A 23,039-nucleotide genomic window follows, 5' to 3' on the forward strand; every position below is an offset into this window, starting at 1 on the left:
CAAAAATCTCACTGTCCTGAACATGTAAGGTAATTATAATTATTATCAATAAAATTTAAAAAATTGTAAATGATTTTTTTTAATTTTAATTAGTTATTATTGTCAATAAAATATTAAGAATTGCAATTTTTTTAAAATTTAAATTAGTTGATCAAAATATGAATATTAGTATACATTCGACATCGATAGGCGGCAAAATTGATACACTATTTTACCACTGAAATTCCCTAAAACTAAGGATCGTGTTCATTCACAAATATTCAAATGAAATACAAGAACAACATATTGAAAAGCACCTTTATTAGAAATGAAACGTTAGAGAAAAACGAGAAATCACTGGAATATCGGATAGTTATTGCAGCTATTCAACACAGTGCTAACTCGATTACTGGTCATCGAATCCTCCGCTGAAGTCGACGAGAAAACGGGAAAAGTTCATTGCTCAGTGAGTTCTGGGCCTCAAGTAGCAGTGATAAACGATCCGATGTTCTATTTCTGCAAAAAATATTAATGAATAATAAAAAAAAAAATGGAGCTAGTTTCATATAAGGCTGTGGTCTATTTTATGTAGAACAAATAATTAAAAATGTACATGTATATATAAGACCGTGCAATTTCAGTGTCAGTACAATGTAAACGCTCTTGTACATATGGAACCGTTTAACAAGAGCTTGGACCTTGGACAGTGCATGATGTGATAACTGATAAACTCCGATTCACGAGGGAGTGGTCTACCCATGGTCAACCATGGTTAACTGTCCAGTCATTAACTATAATAGATATGAATACATTGAAAATAATGACACTCGTCCGACTTCATCCAGGAATTATGTATATTTCATTAAAACAGTCGCACATTCACAATCTTAGCTAAAACCTTCCCGGTTTTGGCAGTCTATGAATATTAATGAGTTCTCTTCGCAAAGGAAAGGAGCTCGAGGTCAATATTTGATTGGGTTTGATGAGCAAACTAGATAGTAACATCCCACCGAAAGTCCAAGCTCTTGTTACAACGGTGCTAAATCATCAGGGAAATTACTATAGTTGTATATTAGATTCTTTTAACTCAAATCCTATATAATTTCTAGGTTTGATGAACTTATTTTTCTGTAAGGAGTCTGTTTAAAAGGTTGAAATAGAACCTTTTAGCTTTGTAGGTTTAATATGTGCTTTTTTAATATGCATTTTGGCAAGAATATGTAAAGGTATGCAAAAGTATATATGTATACTAGTGCTTCAGGGTAATGTATGAAGCAAGCGATGCTACTATTTGCAAATTGGTTCCTCAAAGACATTGACCAAAACACATGGTTTGTAAAAATCATAAAATACATTAATTATATATCATGGTCAAATAGAAGACATATATTGTTTCGTTCGTTATCTAAAGTTTTAAAGGCATGGCGTTTTCTTTTCTTTTTCTTTATTTTTTTTAACTTCTTTCTTATCTGAGCATTCGGCAGGCTTTTGTTTACAATTGTTTTGAGAATAGTTTGATTGAATATTGATTACGGATGCATTTTTCTATATTACATACTTGTTACACTAAAAGTTTAATTTCTTAATTTAATCCTTTAATGTCTGAATTCTCATAGTTGAATTTCAATTGATAACAAATTTTTTATTTATTAGTTAAAAATATAACCGCTTAAGTCCAAACCTTACACTTTTAACAATGAATAAAAATGAAAATATTTCAAATCATTTTTATTCTTTCATGCAATTTCAATGCATGTTGCGTCATATTTGTTTACTAATTTCTGGTAGCAAAAGATTATTTTTATCATTAATGTATATTTTTGCATGTTTAATTTGATAACTCATTGAGATTGGAAAACACAACAGATGTTTTTAGCCATCAATCGTATGATAATCAATAACAATACATTATTTTCCAAAGGTAACGTCTTTTTACTTATTTTTTCATTCATTCAGCCAAATAGTCATGAATAATAGAAAACTACGGTACCCAGTGGTTTTTGTTTATTTGTTTCAAATACAATTTTCAAGAAAATCTAATTTTAAATCAAATGAGTAGGATTAAGATTAACAGCCGCCAAGTGATCAATTTTTCAACAAGAAATAAATGAAAAATCGATATTTCAATTCGAAATTAAAATTGCTCCAACTACAAAAAAGTGCAAGCATTTACTGAGGCCAAAATTCACAATACATGTCCATGTGTGGATATCCTGTACAAATGATATCGGTTATGGTCATCTTTTACTAAAGAGGTACCAGGTCCTGTGCTAAATTTTGAAGATCACTGTAGAAAATGATACAAGACTGTTGGGCAATGTAGTAAATCGGCCACTTCTTTAAAAAAAATGGTATTTTCTTGTCTGATGACTAATTTTTACTATTTTTTACTGTCTGTAAGAAAATACGATCAGAAATAATATAGAGCTTCGATCGTGGCTGTAAATTACCTCCTTTGATTGGTATATGATTCGTTGGATTTGATGGTGACATTGTTATGTAAAAGTTTCCTTTATTTGTCCAATTTGCATATATACATGCATGTATTTCAAGACAAATAGTAGTGATCATGCTGAACAGTGAATTATGGATCCATTGCTTCAACTCGCCAGTTAGTAAAGTGTTTTAAACATTTATTAATTAACTTCTATCAACAAGGGAAATCTCGAGAGAGATAAGTTAATACCAATTCAATGAATATTGAAATGCGAGGCAACAGAGGCTCGGCGGGATTACATAGGAAGAAGAGCAAAAAATTAAATTTGCAATGGTAGGTTTAACAAAAATTATTTTAATTTCTTTCTAAGCAAAATTACAAAATGCCGTTCCTATTCCCCATCCTCCTTCTGGAAAACCAATAAAAATGCTGCAATTTCCCCCATCTTTTCTGTTCTAATTGGGATGAAAAACCAAATAGAATTAGCCCGAAAAATAACCTTTTGAAGACAAACCGGTGCCTGAGCTGCTATAACCTACCTGTTGGTCCATGTTTTAAATAACTCTAATCCATCGTTGTGTCCCGTGCTGCTTTGAGGTGTTCGCTTGGAGAAAGAATCTGATGCAGGAGAGCGTTTGAAATAACCGGTATCCACGATTCCAATGCACCCTGCATATCGCTGGAAATCGACTTGGAGTTGTTTGTATACATTGCCGTCCATTTCCCTCAGAAGAAGAAGAACAGAACGCAATGGATGACCTTGAAAGAAAAAGTCAAGGTCATGTCATATTTTCCGATTCAGTAATAAATGAATATACGACTAAACTATGTTCTTATGTTTACATTTGTTTTTTATTGGTCGCGTCTTGTTGCTTTTATTTTGATGGCTGACATCCATCAAAATCTCACTGAACACTTGTGTCATGAGATGTGAAAATTTTTTCTTTTTTTTTTTTTCATTTGCCAAAGTACCATTATCTTTATATTTTTGTATTTGTTTCCTTGTCTGATTTTTCATTTTCCAAATAATTCGATTTAAAATTCGACTAATGAAAAAATGTACATAAAAATCATCAACAGAACAGAATATTATTGTATCTGGTGATATTTACTCTTTTCTTAATCATTCTCGACTCATTCATAAAATCTGTGACAATTTAACTAACAACCTATGACATTCTAAAACTGTACATTATTTTTAGAATACAGATTATTGTAGCTTATATCGGTTAGACGACGCACTACTGTAATTTTACGCCGAAAGGTTAACTTAAATGTTTCATGGAAGGATATAAAACTGTCTTTAGACCAAAGTAAGAAAAAGCAATAAAATATTGACATTTCCTATCAAACTATAATATGTCACTGTCTTGTACCAATAGCGATTGTATTTGAAAACAAAAACCAATCACTTGCATCTATCTCTTTTTCACGGATAGAATGGACTCCTAAACGATATGCCGACACGATAGACCAGTGGAATTTTTCAAAATCCTAGAGAACAATTGCTGGCAACCCTACCAGTTTGATAAAATAGGTGTGTACTTACCTGTTTTAAACGATATGCTGATGAGACGCCGGAGAGGGTTTTCGCCGCACGGATGGGCAGGACAAACGTGGCAGAGTGAGAGATAAATAACAAACACTTTCACAATATCTTTTTTCTTTACCATTCTTCTATACGTCAGAATTCCTACAAAAAATAATACAAAAACATATTTATGTATAAATACGTAATACCGGTTTTATACCAGTTCGATAATGTTGCCAAGTAAAGTATACGAGTAGGTTATCGTACAAAGACATATGACCATTTACACATTGAATTTAAACCTCATTATATTTAAATCAAAATTAAAAAGGACAAATTTGCAAATACTGGTTCATGTACATAACAAGATATATTTGATTTGCAATTTTCTCTTTAAATATGGCAATTCAATGTAATTATAATCAGTTTCTTGGAGTTAAATACCACCAATCCCAGAAGGACAGTGTTCTTAATCTCGGAAAAAGGCGTAAACAAATGTTAGAACAATCCCAAGTATCTTTAAATTGTTTGTTGCTAAATTATTATTTACTACTTCAGTGACAGAAACAAAATGTCGGTTCATAAACTTTCAAGTTGCGTTTTCATACTTCTTAGGAAAAGTCATGAAGATACTTAGACGATCAGTTACATCATTGTTTATGTTTATAATATTTTTGTTGTATACAAAGATTGTTTTGCAATTTTTGTATTCATTATCTTTGACAAAAATTAACGCTTTAATCAAATTGTACAAAGGTTATGATTCATGCAGAACTATTATGATAATGATTTGACATTAGAATTGTCAATAACACAGTTTTTATTATTTTTATAAAGGTGGAATGCTGCAAAATCAAACCACACCCGATCAAAATTAAACTGAAATTAACAATTATACTCAAACGATTTCCTGGCTGCAAATAAGGAAATCTTGGTGATGTTTGTTTTTTATTTATTACTTTAATATTTTTGCAAATTAGATCGGGATCAAATTGTTTTTAATCCGGATCGATCAACTTTTGAAAATAAGCAATATTTCTAAAAACTCAAAGTTCCTATCACCCTAGAAGTCTAGAAAAAATGGTTCCTATCATCCTAGTAGTACTTGAAGAAATGGCTCTTGGCATCCTAGTCACTGGCGTCGGAAGCAAATTGAAAGTGGGGGGGGGGGGGGGGGCTAGACTAATCCTCAGAAATATTGAGAAAAAAATAATTCCCAAAATCATGGAAATCCTAATCCGTGGGGGGGGGGGGGGGGGGAAGTATACCTATACTTCCAAAGAAAAAAAAAACTTACTTACCCCCAAAAAAAATTCTTCAATTCCTAATCCGTGGGGGGGGGGGGGGGGGGGGGGGCGCAATATGCTTCTGAATCCAACTTCTCAATCTTTCAAGGTAAATTTAGGAACAATAATCTTTCCTGCGAGAAAAAGTGGGGGGGCTGAACCCTCTATCATGCTATGTTTCTAATGGTCAGGTATAAATTTGCAAAATAAGTGGGGGGGCTAAGCCCCCCCCTAGCCCCCCCCCGGTTCCGACGCCTATGCTAGTTATACGTATAGAAGTAGTTCCTATCATCCTAGTTGTACGTAATTCGAAGTAGTTCCGAGCACCCTAGTCGTACGTAAAGAAATAGTTCCTAGCATCCTAGTAGTACGTATAGAAATAGTTCCTAGCATCCTAGTTGTACGTAAAGAAATAGTTCCTAGCATTCTAGTAGTACGTATAGAAATAGTTCCTAGCATCCTTGTTGTACGTAAAGAAATAGTTCCTAGCATCCTAGTTGTACGTATAGGAATAGTTCCTAGCATCCTAGTTGTACGTATAGAAATAGTTCCTAGCATCCTAGTTGTACGTATAGAAATAGTTCCTAGCATCCTAGTTGTACGTAAAGAAATAGTTCCTAGCATCCTAGTTGTACGTAAAGAAATAGTTCCTAGCATCCTAGTAGTACGTAAAGAAATAGTTTCTATCATCCTAGTCGTACGTATAGAAATAGTTCCTAGCATCCTAGTTGTACGTAAAGAAATAGTTCCTATCGTCCTAGTAAAATTTAAAGAAATAGTTTCTATCATCCTAGTAGTACGTAAAGAAATAGTTTCTATCATCATAGTAATATGTAAAGAAATAGTTTCTTTCATCATAGTAGTATGTAAAGAAATAGTTTCTTTCAGCCACACTTCTATCATACCGTGTGCAACCTCCCCCTACCTTAAAGCTAAAAGTTCATTCAAATTTGTTTGAAAAACCCTTAACGCTGTTTGAATTAATTCAGGGTTGATTGGTTAGATATCAAATAAAAATGTTAATTCATTTTTATGATGCTAAGTTTGATAAAGTCATCTACGTAGATTAATAAAAGTAGAATGTCACTGTTGAATGTCACAAGATTGGTGTTGTTTCTTATATCCGGGAATATGAGAATCAGGTGTTTTTATATATAAAATTGTTATTACGAATACTGAAAGGTACTCACATTGTAATAAATTATCTGATGCCAATGCGACTCATATGCATTACCGACAATGAACTGACACAAACCCAATTTATTTAACATCCTGTATGTACCTATGTTTTATTTCTTCTTTATTTGTTTGGTTTATGTTTTGTTGTTGTTTTTTTTTTGGGGGGGGGGGGGGGTTTGGCAAAAAACACTGATAGATTTCCATCAATATATTGATATATTTAATTCGATATTATACAAAAATACTTCTTAGTCATAGAACGTGGAATTATCAAACAAATACATGTTGACAAATTGCATGATGACTCGGGAACAATTTTTCACCAAAACGTTATTGTCTTGCTGAATAGTGCATTGAGCTTTTAGGGAATTGTTTTACATAAATGAAGATGATGGCAGTCTGGCTTTTTTTTATGACATAATGGTTTCTCGTTTCATGACTGCTGTTTCTTTCAAAACAGTATTTTCGACAGTCTCCTCCTACGTCCTAGACATCTAGTTTTCTACGTTTATTTGTTTTTGTTAGTTTTGTTTTGTTTTTTTGTTTTTTTTGTTTGTTTCGGGTTTTTTTTGTTTTTTTTTACAAAATCCAAATTTTTTATCTTTTCACTTGTTGGTATCAGTCATTTATAATCCCATAAATGATTCCTTTTACTGGTAGGTATCAGTAGCATTCATTACTCCATAAACGCATTTGCTCCTATTTAAACATGTTTACGTCATTACGTGTTTATTCCATCTTAAAAGGAGTTTCTCACAGCTACAGTGAGGAGATTAATTAAGTTCTACACAGACATGGGGGTTTTGAATATATCTGTCGAGTCGATGAGTTCGTACAGGTGTTTGCTGTAATGGGTGTAGTCCTAATGATAACACAGGTAAACCGGTAGAAGATAATTCTACACTCAATATTTTGAGTGTTTAGATAATTATGTGTCAAAATATGCGTAAAGGGAATCGAATTACTAATGAAATCTATGCATTAATCAAACTGAAATTATATTACAAGTACTAGTATTATTTAAAAACTGAAGAAAAAATATTATAAAAACAATGCGAACATTCTTTTGCCTTTCATTATTTACACAATACTGTCTCATAAAAAGCAATTATTATTGGCATTATTCCCTTGAGTGGCGTTAAATAGTCCAAGATATTCAAAGTTTCGCTGCATCACAATTATATTCCATAAAAAAACATGCATGGTTTGTAAATGGAAACTAATGTTAATTTTGTTATCTTTCTCACTTCGTTGTGATCCGATAGAAGCGTTACTAATGATGAGTTAGGCACTTGCACACTCAAAACTGCGCATAGTCTCATGTATTTGCATAATATGCCAATACCCCCATTAAAACACCTCTGCTATGCTGATTTGACCAAAATTTATATCAACAATTAATTTTCAAAAATGTGGATTTTCCTTTCTTGATTAAAGAATACTAGTCGTTGATGCCATCTTTTAGGAAAGGGTGGAAAACGCACTTTCTCCCTTACTGTTTTTTTTCTTTTGAATTTTCCCCACTTTATGAACAAGTAATTAAAATACAAACAATGGAAGATCATTATATTCGAGAGCCTTAACTGGGAATTCGAATAGGGTTACGGAATAGAACTAAAAAGTGCGCCTCTGTAGATAAAATCAACGTTAAAACGCGTGTGATTTTTTTTAGAAATGGACCTACATTCAGAAAAAAACCATAAGCTAAATATCCGTTGGAATCAATTCATTATTCAGGTTCGATTTTAATGTATATATATGTCAACGGATGTGTGGATAAACTACAGTTAGTTTCGGATAAGAAAAGTAACAGCGGTACATTAAAATACACAATTAACCAAACAAGATGCTGAGTAGAGTCCATAGCTGCAGATTGTCTGTAAAGCTACAGAACTGCGGCTATATATGGACTCTATTCACTATTTTGTTTTATTACCTAATCAAAGGGATTTTGTTGTTTCATTACAAATGAAATATTTGCGTCTATTTTGAACTGCCGGTCAATATAGACTGCGATCTATTAGACCGCCGGTCAATAGACTGCGATCTATTGGACCGCCGGTCAATAGACTGTGATCTATTGGACCGGCAATGTATATCAGAACGCGTGTATGTTATAATGTTACATCCTTTCTCAGGGAATGTATATTCCTTTACATAGACGCTGTTTTAGTACTTGGTGATTCCAAATTCAATGTTATCAAAATGGAGTATAAAATAATCAACAGTTTTAAAGTCTCATATAAGGTAAAAGACTATTTAAAATCTAATGTGTTGAAGACTTCTCCTTCTTTGTGTAAACTAATATTAAATTGAGATGTTGTAATGCATGCAACAGGTTTGGTGCATGTAAAAGATGAAAAAAAAATCTTAGTATATTGCATAATGGCACGAAAACCATCTGCAATATGCAAATTGTAAACACGGAAAACTTGAAAAAAGGAATTAGGTAATAAAACAATTATTTAATGCTTGAGCAGTCAATAGACCAGAATTTTTTCCCTTGGTGCAGGAAACAGCTCAGTATGATCTATTGCCCTCGGCCGTTGGCCTCGGGCAATAGATCATACTGAGCTGTTCTCTGCACCTCGGGAAAAATATTCTGGTCTATTGACTGCTCAAGCATTAAATAATTGTATATTGTTCACTGTCGTCCATCCATTTTTTTTCCAGACCAGTGAGCTGCAGACCTGCAGCTATATAGTACAGCGATTATTACTCCATTTGGTGGTTATCTGAATTCCGTGCACCATAGGAAAAAGACAAACAAAAGATTTTACAAATAAAATGAAAGTTATCAACAGCTGTACTTGAAGAGGCTTTATTTTTTCCTTACATAGATTGCACATATTCATTTTATAACAGTGGTAATTTTGTTTGTTCAAAATGTAATTTAACATTTATGATAATCTTATTAAGGAGCACGTTGGCAAGAACATGGACCAGATGTTCTTAAAACAATTCCAGTAAAACTGTTTCTTTTCATACTTTTTTTGGGGTGCATTTCAAGCACCATTTCTTACAAATATCTGATTATTTAGTATTTGATTCATTCCAGTTTCAAACACATTTATGATGAAATGTCTTAGATCACCTTTTTGCATCGTATTTTAAAGTTGAATAATTTAAATAGTTAGTCTTATTCAATTTGTTCTATTTTACATACAAGAGGTATGAAATTAGTTTAACGGGCTAAAGCCTGTACAAATTCGTCTTTACGAAGACAGAATGTCCACAAGGAAATCTACCAACCTAGAATTTGTTTTCCCCAGGCCCTGAATATTTTCTTGGAATTCTAGACTCTGAGAAAGTATTGATAATGTACTTTATCCCGTTGGGTGTCAAACAGAATACGATATCAACTGGTGTTTTTTTTTTAAATCTTCATTGGCTTGATCATTTTGTTTTCAGTATGAATAATTGATTTGACGAGAAATGGGTTTCTGCACAAGATGTTTGGGTAAACGTTTAAAACAAAGCAGACACGTGTATCTATTCGTCCATTGCAAAAGCAGCAAGGTCGAACATCACAGGCTGGCATTTGAACAATGCTTCTGACGTATACATGTATATTTCTGAATTCATGTACAATATGTCTCGCCCACTTCAAATAACTGAACATTTGCTTCGCCCGTGCGGTGGACAAATGAACAGTTAATGGACAAAAATGATACAATATACACCAATTGTCAGTCACAGATAAAGATATACCTGATTTTACCTGTAAGGTGAAAAGCACTGGATAATCACGCTATTAAAAACAGACACCCCCTTTCGTTCAAGTTTACTGCAAGTGATTTGAGCAGCTCTCTGGGTTAATTCAAAGATTGAAGTAATCTTGTGTTCGAGTTTTTTTTAGCATGTAACTTCAATTTAAATTCCTATCTTAACATTTGAAGCAACATAGAACACTGAGTCAATAATTAACAAAATAAGAAATCAATTTAAAAAATTTAAAAAAAAACAACTATCCTATATGGTATTACAAACAATAATAAAACCAAAATATGCGAATATTGGAAAAATCATTACTTTTTATAGGTTCACTTCTTGTTTGAGGAATTACAATTTCAAGTTTATCTTTTGAATGGTTTAGAACACTGACTTACAATGTTAAACATTTACCTTAATCTTAAAACGGACTTCTTGGCCTCTGAACCCATCCCCTAATTGTTCATTCCGTAAGTCTGTAGCACAAAGACGCATCGACTGGTCGCGCCACCATCAAAAATATCGTCAAAATGGCTTTTATAAGTATTTATCAATATATGATATGATCTGGCACTTCATTATTCTAGTCAACGGGATTCACATATACTGTGTCCTTGCCTCTTCCACCCACCAACGCGTCAGCCAATCATTTCTTTGAACCGTCATTAGCAACGCATCAAATTGTATGATCTTATTACTGGCCTAATTAATCCGAGAAAATTGTCAGAATTCTTCTTTTTTGAAAAATCACAAGCGTAAAAGGAACATTAGAGATAGTACTGCGAAGCTATTACATTATTGCGATCGCCTCTGCTGGCGTTCACTGTTGGTGAAGCAGAGTATCTGGATTAGGTGTTTTGTTTACAATTTTTTTTTCATTTGTCGGTAATCTCCTGTATCAATTAACGCTGTTTGTTTCATTTGTCTAATCGGATTAATTTTTTAAACTTCCGTGGGTGCAAAACCCATCATTTCCTTCTTTCAGCGGGGCTTTATCTCAAGATCTATTGCTTCTATTAAAGAATATAATTCTTACAGCCGCAGCGCGACTCCTCTGTTGGACATGTTTTATTATCTGTCATCTGGAACACTTCCGAGCATGTTTCTAATGATATTTTATTATGGGCATGGTCACAATTTAAGGTGGTATGGACACCTCCATATTGTGACCAACTATTTATTGAAATAAACAATAAAATCATGTTTAATTTATAAATAGTTTCTTTCCCGTAATTGTCACACAGCAGCATAGAGCAGTGGGTCAGAGGATTCACTTCGACTCTGTACATCATGAATCGGCTGGGGATTTTAAAATTTTTATCTTTCAAAAAAATTTAAATACATATTTTTTGGTGAAATATTGTAAAGTTTGAAAATACTAAATCGGTGAAAGTATTGATTATAATGTACTTAATACACATTAATATCGACATATATTTCATACCACCTTAATAAAATTATATATTTCTGCTTTTATTATTTACAGTGCTTTAGGAAGGCATTTCAAGTATTAATGATCAAATGAAATTTGAGTCAGTCGTATAGTTATAAGCAAGATACATGGCTCGTAATTCTTTGTCGTGTAAACAAGGTTCGTGCCCTGTTGTTGTTTACATAAGTTCAATATACCAGTAAAACATCTTTCTAATGCCGGTTTGTCTATCTTATTATTCATTTTAAGCATATATAAACAGTTCCTAACGTTTTACATATTCGTTTTCGGTCTAAAACCAGCTTCGCTTGCTAAGGGTTTTCGGTCCACTATGCTCCCCATAAACAGGGTTAATGGGGATCGGAGTGGACCGAAAACCTTTGGTTAGCGAAGAAGTCCGAGTACATGTTTGAGTATTTTTCTATCCCATTTTTTATCATGTGAAACTTTGAAGTCACTAATTAGTATGAGAAAAAAAATTGAATTCACAAACTTTAAAGGAAATATTCAAAATGACCAAGTGTATATATATAACCCAAGAATCGGAGGGAGGGGGTCATGTTTTAAGAAAGATGAAATCTACGACATATCCGGGTTCTTCTATAGGAATATCACAACCATTGTACTATTTTAGAATTTTTTTAACGATTCCCCTTATATATTCCCATGTAGAACTTTGCATAGTTATATTTTGCATAATTCAAATGGAATTCAGAAAACCATTTCATATTCTACACAATTCTCTAACAGTCATAAGTGTCGATTCAAAATCAAAGTTACATTTGATCTAGTACCGACTGGACAGTCTAAACTCGTTTACTAGATCTTGACTGTAAAGGGTTGTTTGCACGTACACATGACTAGACTATGATAGTATACTTTAATGTAACTGTCGGAACACTCAAACATGAAATCAAATCTTAAAGCTTTCATTTCTCAGGCATATGGCTAGTACAATATATTATAGTGTAATGCCCGATCTTTCATCTGTCCTTGCATCGCCTGGAACTACGTACACCCCACCGCGCAATCAAGTGTACAAACACTTTACCAAAATCACCTGTCAGTTCCTCTAATATTTGTCTCCATGATATATTTCCTATGGGGAGACTCCCCTACGTTTATTTTTCATTAAACACCCCCATTTTTATTAACATTTGCGTGGATCAGCCGTTACGTTCAATAAATACATGGGGCGGTTATACGTCTAAGTACTGAAAAACCTTAATAAGGCAGATATTGAATATAGTGCTAACTAAAAGACAGTCTTGATATATATAGGTCCATTTCTCACTAGCATATTGACTGAATTTAACGAATGATATGTCTGTGATCATTGTAAATTGTACAATTTTGCACTTTTATTGCTGTCACTTTTTTTCAAATTAAAGTTTCCAGTCTTAGTGGTTTATAAATGAATTACTTTTCCATCGTCAACTAAAATTTAAATGGCATTTTTCAATTCAAGATACACGGGTCACGTGTTTTTTTGTTATGTAAACAAAGCTCGTGCCATGTTTTTGTTAACATGTTTCTTGATAGAAATGCTAACAAAATAATTTGTGACAACTGAAAGAAAGTGATTGTGTTCATAAAACTTGCACATGATAAAATTTTATTAAAATGAAGTTTTACTGCCAATACACAACCAATGTAAACAAAAACAGACAAAAGCTTTGTTTACAATCCGACAGCCGAATTTGAATTATATTTTGGTCACACATTAGAAATATCATAATAAAGCAAAGTGGCTAGTAAAATGGTGAAATAAAATTTGAAAATGCTTAGCACAAGTCATGACCATGTCCCTTTTCAAACGACTATAAAGTTTCTGGTTCAAATCCCAAATTCTTCAATTTGTCTTTGTCTATCCCACTCCGAATCATACATAACCATCGTTTACTATGTATGGTTGGTCTAATAGAGCTAGACTAAGTGTTCTAAACAAAGATGTACAATCTTATTCAGATATACGAATGATGACCAGATGTTCTACTTTACATAACCCCTTGCTAAGGCTTTAATTATAGAGCTTTTTCTCTTCCTCCTTTTCTTCTTTAACAAATTGAGTTTCTCTCTCTCTCTCTCTCTCTCTCTCTCTCTCTCTCTCTCTCTCTCCTCTCTCTCTCTCTCTCTCTCTCTCTCTCTCTCAATCAATCAATCAATGCAGCATGCATGATTAAGGGATAAGAAGGAATGAATCGTGACCAAGCTCCTATTTTTCAATGCATGAAAATGTTTTTTATTCCCATCAGATCAGTTTCGTCAGTGAAAACAAAAAACTATGTTGACTTGCTGACATGATCAAAGAGTACAGGTATTTCAATTAGCATCTATAAATTTCCATTGTTTGACCTCAATCCAGGGCAAATGATTGATAAGAATCATGAGACTTTTTTCCGCTTAAGCGATGCTTCATTGGTTAAATGTATGAACTGTCGATGATCAGCTATTGTCTCATATTTTAATTCATAATATGTCACGTTACGAACCAATAAGGAAGACTATCGGTATTGGATGGGAGGATATAGGAGTTGCAAGCGGCAGCCACTTTATTTTTGTTATAAAAGCAAACTACGGAGAGAGAGAGAGAGAGAGAGAGAGAGAGAGAGAGAGAGAGAGAGAGAGAGATACAACTCTAAGTCTAAACATATAGATACATGTATGATTGACGAAGGGTTACAAATCTAGTGAGTTAATTTCTATATTAACTTAAATTACTTAGATGCGCACACAAGTGTATTAAGACTATCGTCATAAGCTGTCTCTGATGTGTTTTGTTTTTATATCAAAACATTTTAAAATAGAATTAAAATACTACGGCATGTTCTGAAATTAATAAGATGTAAACTGATAATTGTATATAGCGGGAAAAAAATCCTATAAAATCTGTTAAGGTAGATTACATAGGTGGTTTGTTGACCATCCAGTCTTTTTAAACAACAGAGACATTTACGTGACAGAGTTGTCACACTTTCGTCGATATCCTTAGTTACCGCGTAAACCACAAGGACACAGCTCCCTGGGTTGGGACTATTGGTGCTGCAGTAGTTGTCTTCAAAGATCCTTGTATAATTTAGTATTGAAAAACAGGGTAGGGATTTATACCCCTCCCCCCCCCAAAAAAAATTAATTAAATAATAGAAATGTATAGACCATGTAATTTAACTTAAATTCTGTCTACTTTAGATCTTTTTCTTTCGTGCACTGTTATATATCCCTATCTGACATGAATTTTGAAACCAGTATTTCATTTCAACTCACCGCAGTTTATGTAGGCATTTGTTGCGGAATTACAAAGAATAACTATGATTTAGTAAAATGAAAGCCAATCAAGGGAAACACCGCTATGATCGTTCAGGTCGGGATCTCAGTTTGGCCCCAATTTACTCCATGCTAATGAGTCTGTTGTGTTTTAAAATTTACAAATGAGATCAAAAGGTAAAAACAATTATAATTCTGAATTTGAACAAAAAAAATCTTTCTTCTCTTTGTAAAACTTCTATCCAAATTGTCAATCCGCTATCCCACAATCTTAAAGATTTGACCTCTTACACCAGTTACCGGTATACGTGCTCATTACCAGGGTCCCTAAGTCTTGGCTTAACCCATTTAATACAGTTACCATTGTTACTGATATCCTCTTAAAATACTGTTGTATATAAGGATGGTAGTTCTCAAGCCCCGAGGTTTGAGTACAAACACCATAATCTTAATCCGAACAATGATGATGTCTGCGTTCATAGAAAGACTGACTACAGGAGCGATAACAGATTAAGAAAGCGTTGCCCGAATGAAAATATACAAAAGAATCAGAAATGAGTCCCATGAGGTCTTCAAATTAATATCAATGTGGTCAGTTATTGTTTAAAGGGACTTGGACACGATTTTATATCAAAAATTTCTTGATTGATTGACCGAAATTTAAATGTTAAAAGTCAAGTTATAAGAGAGATACAGAGGAGAGAAATCATTGTTATATAAACAATGCTCGAGTCTTATATTTGTTTACAAATAATTTAAAATATGGAATTATCATTTTTTTTAGCAAATGACTCGTGGCAAACAAGGTAAACTGATTCAATGTGTTCATAGATAATATGATAAACAGAAAAAGCAACGTTTTATTGAGACTTATACCAATAAAACACACATGTTAACCATAACAAGGCTCGGGCTTTGTTTACAAAACAAAGATTTTCAAGCTATGAATCTTGCTTATAACTCAATGTTTGACTTTCAAATTTTGACAAAGCATTAAAAGTACCCATATTAACCATTCTAAACATAAACATTGGAAAAATGAAATTTTAAATTTTGAGCTCAAATTGTGTCCAAGTCCCTTTAACATTACATGAAAACGAATTTGGTTTATTTAATATTCTTCATAGGTATGCCTGAAGCATTTTGGTATCTGATTCTTCACATAAAAAAAAATAAATAAATTGAATCTAAATATTACTCAGTATACCCCGCCTGAACATATCTAAAAACTGTTGTTCATTGAATTTCTATATTGATTGTGTAAATCACGAATAGCAGCTGTCCGGTGTAACTCATCACTGTGTAAGTACAAACAATGGACTTTTTTGTGTGTTTTGCGTTGTGTGAATAAGAATACAAAAATCAATATTTACATTCAATTTCTTTCCTCCTATTAAATTGCATTGATAGATTTGAGTGATATTTACGCATAACACAGAAGACACAATCACCAAATCTGGTGCGTATGAATTTAATACATTATTTTTATTTACTGCTACCGCGCGTTATTCAATTTGTATGCACACACCGTTGCAGTTATGAGACCGCATCTTTCAAAAAAAAATGATTCAATGCTTAAATATTTTCCATTGCTGCTTTCAATATACTCGATACATTTTTCTTGCGCTTATATGATGAATATCTATACTACTATATTAAAATAATAGACTCGAATTTTTGGTCTTTAATACCGAGAAATCGGAAGAATAATGTCTTCTGTTTTACATATTTTAAACATCATTGGTACTTGAAGATTACCAATTTGTTTTTATTTTTTCTCAGTTAAGCTTCCCTAATTAATAATCAACGAAAATTCCTCAAAAAATCCCGGAAATCACCTGGATTTTTTGGATTTTACAATCTGCGCTTGAGCAATACATTCACGCTAACGGGATCTTTAGTTTATGTGTCCACAATATCACATCTGCATGAATAAACTCAGAAAATCAATGATAATACAAATACGGGTAAAGTTTCATTGTACTTTTGCTATATATTCTGTTCATATATAAATTTTCATTGTACTTTTGCTATATATTCTGTTCATATATATTAATGATTTCTTATGAGAGAAAGTATAAAATAACAAATATACATTTCAACTAAGTACTTACTTTTGTCTTCGTGATGACAAAAAATATTTGATTACATGCAAAAAGTTACTTTATATTGTAATGAGAGTAAAGATAGAATATGTTTTATCTTAAAAATGAATAATGTCCTACGTACCCAGTTTTACAAAGAAATTACGTGTACGTTGGTGAAAAAGTATTGAATTCTTCCATTCTATGGATTAAAATTTTTAGTTGAAAGGTATTTGCAGTCTCAAAAAGGTTTGTTGTGGTGAATTTGACTGTTATTTTCAAGGCAACTTCATTAACTTTCTCCAAAATCTTTCCGGAGCGATTCTGCAATTTTCTGCTACATTACGGGTATATGCATATGTTTTGTAAATGTCAGTAATAAGGTGTGTCGATGTACCTATTGCGTAAATGTCCGATATGCAATGCACGGGTCAAAGTCTAGTATTAATTTACGGAGACCGGTTGCAATACCATACATAATCACTGCTCACCCGTGTGGTCGATTTTGTATTTTATGTTGCAACATATTAAATAAATGAAGAGAATATACCCTAATTTTATTTTTAGACCAAATATAAAAAAAATAATGACCTTATTTCTTCAAACAATTTGAGCTTATTAATCAAGTTACTAGTAATTACATTTATCAATACTGTTAACTAGAGGACCAAACCTCCTAGTAATGTATTTTTTAATATATTATGTAGGATTTTGAATGTTTACCTTTTCCTTTATTTAGGTATTGATATACAGTGTAAATTGTGTATTTTGTTATGTTCTCCACATTGTAAACAACCAAAGAGATAAAATAAACTGTTCAACTGATCAGATTTTTTCTTGATGTTAAGACGAGTATAAACAACACATTAAAAATATTTAACGGTTGAAACTGCTTGATATCGTAGAGAAGTAGTGCTCGTTCAGGTTTTTGATTCCTCGTTACAAGCATTTATAGTATAAACCAACTTCCCTTTTTTATTGTTAGAAATAAAGTAACAGAGGTTAAGTAGATAGAAATGTGTATAAAGGTACTTGTTTTAATATATATATACTTTCATCGAATGTCAAGTCCTTCTAAATCGCCCTCTAATCTCACAAAAAATCGGATAAAGGTCATAAAGCATAAAATAGTTCATAAGATAAGATTTATTTAAAAAAAAAAGGCTTTCTTTTCTTTGAATTAGATTTCACTTTTATTTCACGCAAATTACTTTTACATACATTACTATAGTACAAAATCCAATCGTACCTAAACACTGAAAGTGAAATGGCCATTCGTGAAAATGAGTGTCCATTCCAAATTTGGTTGGTCATCCTACGTAACAACTAAAAAAAATTCATTGTTTACTTTATTCTCTTTCTCATTTGTAAATCCTGCTTTTCTTATACTTTTGTATATAATTCTTCTGCGCCTCATGTAACATTATATAAATAGTGCCTGTTTAGGAGGGTAACAGTTGAAATTGACACCCCGAGAAAACCATTGTCAACCGACGCGAAGCGGAGGTTGACAATGGTTTTCGAGGGGTGTCAATTTCAACTGTTATCCTCCCAAACAGGCACTATTTATTTTGTTATACTGAATGTCTTTTTTAAAATTTTTAAGAAAATTTTACTGCTTTTATATAGGAATAACGTGAATTTTACAGCGAACCGTACGCGCATAATTTTCGCGCATGTAACATTTTTTAATGTTACCCGTTGCCAAGTGCGTTGCTAACGCTGAGGGTAATAGTAAATATTATTAACTGCGTCTTAACCAATCAGATTTCAGTATTTAACATGAAAGTATAACAATATATGTTATGAGTGAAAATAAATGAACTTGAATGTCGCGAAGAGTCTAAAATAGCACCACTTGATGAAATCATTTTTAAAAGATGCCTGTTCGTGGTTTTTTTTTTAAATTTATATATGCTTCTTCTTTTAGAAAGTACACATTATGTAAACGATAGAAAAATGTTTTTGTCCAAGAGATACTATGAAAACCCAAATATTATAAAATTTAACGAGCTTATGAATACTTATATCGTTAAAAAAAAATTTAAAGATTTATCAGGACAATGTTCAAAGTCTGTTCTTCCAAAAATAAACTATAACAGCCTACTGTATTGTAAACTCAACTTTTTGTTATCTTTATTACTTCTACTGTACATGTGATCCTTAACTGTTTGTTGTGTACATTTTTATATCCTAATTATGAACCTCAAATACCAGTGAACTGGTCTGGAGTGAATAAAGAATTGAACTGAGGTAAAAGCTTAAGTTTCAGTACTTATATGAAAAATTTCCGAAAACATTAAATAATACTTCAGGTTTATATTCAATTTAAATTCCCTGTACATGTACGTGCATTGCAACGATCACGTGTGTATACTTGGTTAAACAATTTCCTTCAGTATCGTTTATAACGCGTTTCCGAAAAAAATTAACAATAAAGTACATTGTTTTAGTAGTATTAACGTTGTTTATATGGTACATTTAGAACCATTTTAACAAGACCTTGGACTTTCGGTTGGACGTTTTTATCTATTACTTGCGTCAAAACAAGTTAAAAATGACGCAGTTTCGAAATATGCACCAATTGCGTAGTCTTTGCTCAAAAGCCGGACAAATCTTGTTGATTTCAAAGAGCCATGGCTGAGTGACCAGCAATGAAATAGACAGGCCTACGTTACATTGCTGTTTGACACATCTACCGAAAGTCCAAGCTCTTGTTAAAATGGTTCTATGTATCAACAACGCGAACTGAATTATATTTCCGTTTTTACATGTATATATATTATGTACTTCGAGAAAAGTGTGAGCTATAGGAGAATTTTATCATTATCACGAACCCTGGACGTTTAATTGAACAAAGCAGAAATATGCTGACAAACCCCACATGAATTTGAGCTCATCTCCAGTAAAAGACGCCAGAAACAATTTTTAACTGAAATCCAATCTAAATAAAAGATTCACAAATTTATAAAAATAATCGTGTTGTCTCACAGACTACTTCATTTTAATTTATACGAGTATAACGAAAAGACCAAAAAGAATTGGCTGGCAGGAATAGCGCATTGTCAACGAAATCTTTTTAGATGTACATGTAATATATACCGGTATAACAAACTCACTTCACACTAGAATACTATACGCGTTTAGAATAACAATTTATTATTCAGTTGCTTGTTTTGGGATTTTGAGAATTTCTACAAATACTAGTCATGCAAGTAGTGGACAAGTAAATGTTTAGTCATCAGATACGTAGGTTATGTGATGAAATACAATAAAGTGAATGCTGAAAAATCCTTATGTTGGTTTATTACAATAAAGAAATTACTTAATCTTACAGGCGTCAACTGTTATGAATGAGTAAGCCTCGTTTTTTTTTATATAATAATATACCAAAATTATTTCTTTGTAAACAACCAACAAATCAGTCAAAACTTTCCAGTAGTATTGCTGGTAAGTGTCTTTTGTTCATTCAAGAAGCCACGCCCATCAATAATGAAAAGAAGGACACGAATGTCGCAAAAATGCATAGACCTATGGTAGAATACAAAATCAAAACTATTTCCAGTGGATTTTACCAGCCAAACAATAACCGTAACGTTCTGGAAAAGATAAAACGCGTCAATGAGTTTTGCCCCCCCCCCCCCCCCCCCCCCCCCCTCCGATAACAAATCGTATACGAAACGCAACTGAATCAGTTTCCTTCATCAAATAATCATATAATGGAGGGAAGGTAAGCCTGTGATATATCGTATTATTGAATTGATAAGTATGTAACAGTAATGGAAGAGCCAGCGCAAATTTGACCCTTGACTATTCTCTATATTTGGTCAGGTTTCACAATTGGCTTATCGATTTTAAGTGTATAAGTACATAAACTGTTATAAACAGTATATTGTATATACATAAATGCAAGAAGATGAGAGAATTCCCAATTGATGTGAATACTCAGAAAACATGGGGTTTTTCTCATTGTAGTGTAAAACACATGATTTTTCACTTAAGGGAGGACAGGACGTGATCACGCGGCTTTTGTTGATTACATGACATCTATTGTAGAATATATATAGTAAAATGTAATAAACAATGTGGGAGTCAAGTTTGTTAAATCGTTTATATAATCGATAGATAAGATAAAGAAGAAGACCTTTCCGTTTTAATTTGTGCCACATAAACCCCAATTTTCAGTTATTTTTTTAGCAGGCTGACATATTCTGTTCAGTTGTATCATGTAAAATTTTCTAATTAAAAGTAAATTAGTTGGGGGAATTTTAATGTTTTTAACTTTAGAAATGTAGATGTACACAATCATAGGTGGTTAATATAATAATATACATATTCTTATTATTATTCTGTTAATGTTAATAAATAAATCAAAAGGATTTATTGCTATTTTGATGTCACAAAAAGTCATATTTCTAGAAAAAAAAGGTAAGGATGATTCCTATTGTAGTACATGTATCTATTTGAATGCCATGGAATTTTTATATGTTATAAAGCACATGCTAAAGTTGGTATATTAAATTTTTAGGAAAATTTCATTGAGAAATTTTATGTGCTATAACATTCTGTTCAAATTTACAATCATTAAATTTACTTGTTCTTAAAATTATTGACTAAAATTTGCAAATAAATTCCATCAAATCAATTAGTTATTTTAGAAAATTGAAATTGTCATAAAAATCTTAATGCCAGAAAAGTGAGGCGATTCATATTAAAATATCCGCTGGCAAGGCATGGTATTACGACTTGTGTATCTTGGGGCATATATTCAGCGAAATTTATATAGGCTATGTCACAATCATAAGTTGATGGACAATTAAAAAAAAACAACCATCAAATTTGTCAATTGTAGTAATCAAGAAAAAAAAGTCATTGCGTTTTCATAACAAAGAGACATATTTGATAGATTTCAAAACAATCAGTTTCCCCATATTTTTTACAGACTTATTCATAGTTACACGTATATATAATAGCTATAATGATATGCGTGTCGGGTCACAAGGGGGCGTCTTGGGTTAAAGTGTAGACGTCTCAATCGAACACTCTATTCTATTTGATTTTTCACTTTAAAAATATTAATATGTATGATAAAGGAATCTAAACATAAAGAACTTGTGGGAAGACTTGGGAACTTCTTTTGAAACTTAAGACCATGGTTGCCTGTGCTTTAGACCCTTTCTATGAATTTTATTGAAATTATTGTTTTAACGGTCTTAATTGTACAAATAATTATATGTATATTATTGTGACTTAAAAGGAGTGAATCATACGGTTTGATAGAAGAATAACTTCATTCAAACATATTACTAAAATTTGTATTGTATATGCATATTGCAATAAAAAATAGTTATTTTCTAATTCTTAAAATTATCGGTTATATTCAAAATGTTTAAATACTGATCAATTTATCCATAAAAGTACTTGCGCACACTTCACTCAGATTTTAATTCTTCTGAACTAAAATTCAAAGTCTAGCCTTAACCTTTTGGTCTTATTCCTATTTAAATGTTAGTCACCCAATCCAGTTATTTTGTGGCAAAGTTTGCAATTTTTGTAGCAACGTTTACATTTAAAACTATAAAGGAGGAAACGTCAGTCCTTCACTATTAACTACTAAGACAAACATTACACCAATTCAAGATTCAAGTTACCTTAGAAAGTACTGCTGTCAAAAATAAAGACTATATACTAATTTTCAAATAATCCATATAAAATATTTAAAAATCCAACTCACCATTCTCAATAAATTGAAACGTTGCACTTCTCTTGTCCGAAACATTTTTGCTGTCATCCATTTCGCCGATATTGGGTGTCTGAATCCAATAGACGGTTACGATAGAACGGTATATCTTTATACCAAAACCAGGTTTTTCATGTAGGTTGTCTCAGACAATGGTTTGGGCCTTTACGATATTAATTACCGATTTCTCAGGTTTGATGTTAATTGAATTAACGACCGAAAAGACGTTAACTTCCGCCGACATCCGATTAGACAGACAACGTCACGAAGCCTTCCCCCGAATACCTTTAATGTCTGCCATTACATTCGTACAGTTCCTAATGCATTTTGTAAATTAGCAACTTATCGACTATAGGGTAATGTCGTCTTTTGGTGTTCCAAATCATCTGTATATCT

The 23,039-nt window shown here is 32.4% G+C and overlaps 1 protein-coding gene across 2 annotated transcripts; it reads right to left on the minus strand.

Moving 5' to 3' along the window:
• Positions 1 to 285: 285 nt before the first annotated feature.
• On the minus strand, positions 286 to 22,782 carry LOC105337531 (uncharacterized). Of its 2 annotated transcripts, none has more exons than XM_066079945.1 (4): positions 22,638 to 22,782; positions 3,966 to 4,109; positions 2,956 to 3,175; positions 286 to 495 (listed from the first exon to the last, which is right to left on the minus strand). In XM_066079945.1, exons 1-4 carry the CDS (start codon positions 22,696 to 22,698, stop codon positions 393 to 395), a joined length of 528 nt encoding a protein of 175 aa, XP_065936017.1. In that variant the 5' UTR covers positions 22,699 to 22,782; the 3' UTR covers positions 286 to 392. The 2 variants fall into 2 exon arrangements, with proteins under 2 accessions (XP_065936017.1, XP_011440568.3); XM_011442266.4 differs by lacking the exon at positions 22,638 to 22,782 and adding an exon at positions 10,538 to 10,946.
• Between the last annotated feature and the right edge of the window lie 257 nt (positions 22,783 to 23,039).

The sequence above is a fragment of the Magallana gigas genome, chromosome 3 (assembly GCF_963853765.1).
Source record: "Magallana gigas chromosome 3, xbMagGiga1.1, whole genome shotgun sequence".
Lineage (NCBI taxonomy): Eukaryota > Metazoa > Mollusca > Bivalvia > Ostreida > Ostreidae > Magallana > Magallana gigas.

What these genes read in the sequence shown, in the direction of transcription:
- LOC105337531 (XM_066079945.1), bottom strand. Translation starts at nt 22,698, where the DNA reads ATGGATGACAGCAAAAATGTTTCGGACAAGAGAAGTGCAACGTTTCAA. An exon ending in CAGCATATCGTTTAAAACAG is followed by an intron (nt 3,176 to 3,965) that starts GTAAGTACACAC and finishes TTTTCTTTCAAG; the next exon opens with GTCATCCATTGCGTTCTGTT. An exon ending in TTTAAAACATGGACCAACAG is followed by an intron (nt 496 to 2,955) that starts GTAGGTTATAGC and finishes TATTTTTTGCAG; the next exon opens with AAATAGAACATCGGATCGTT.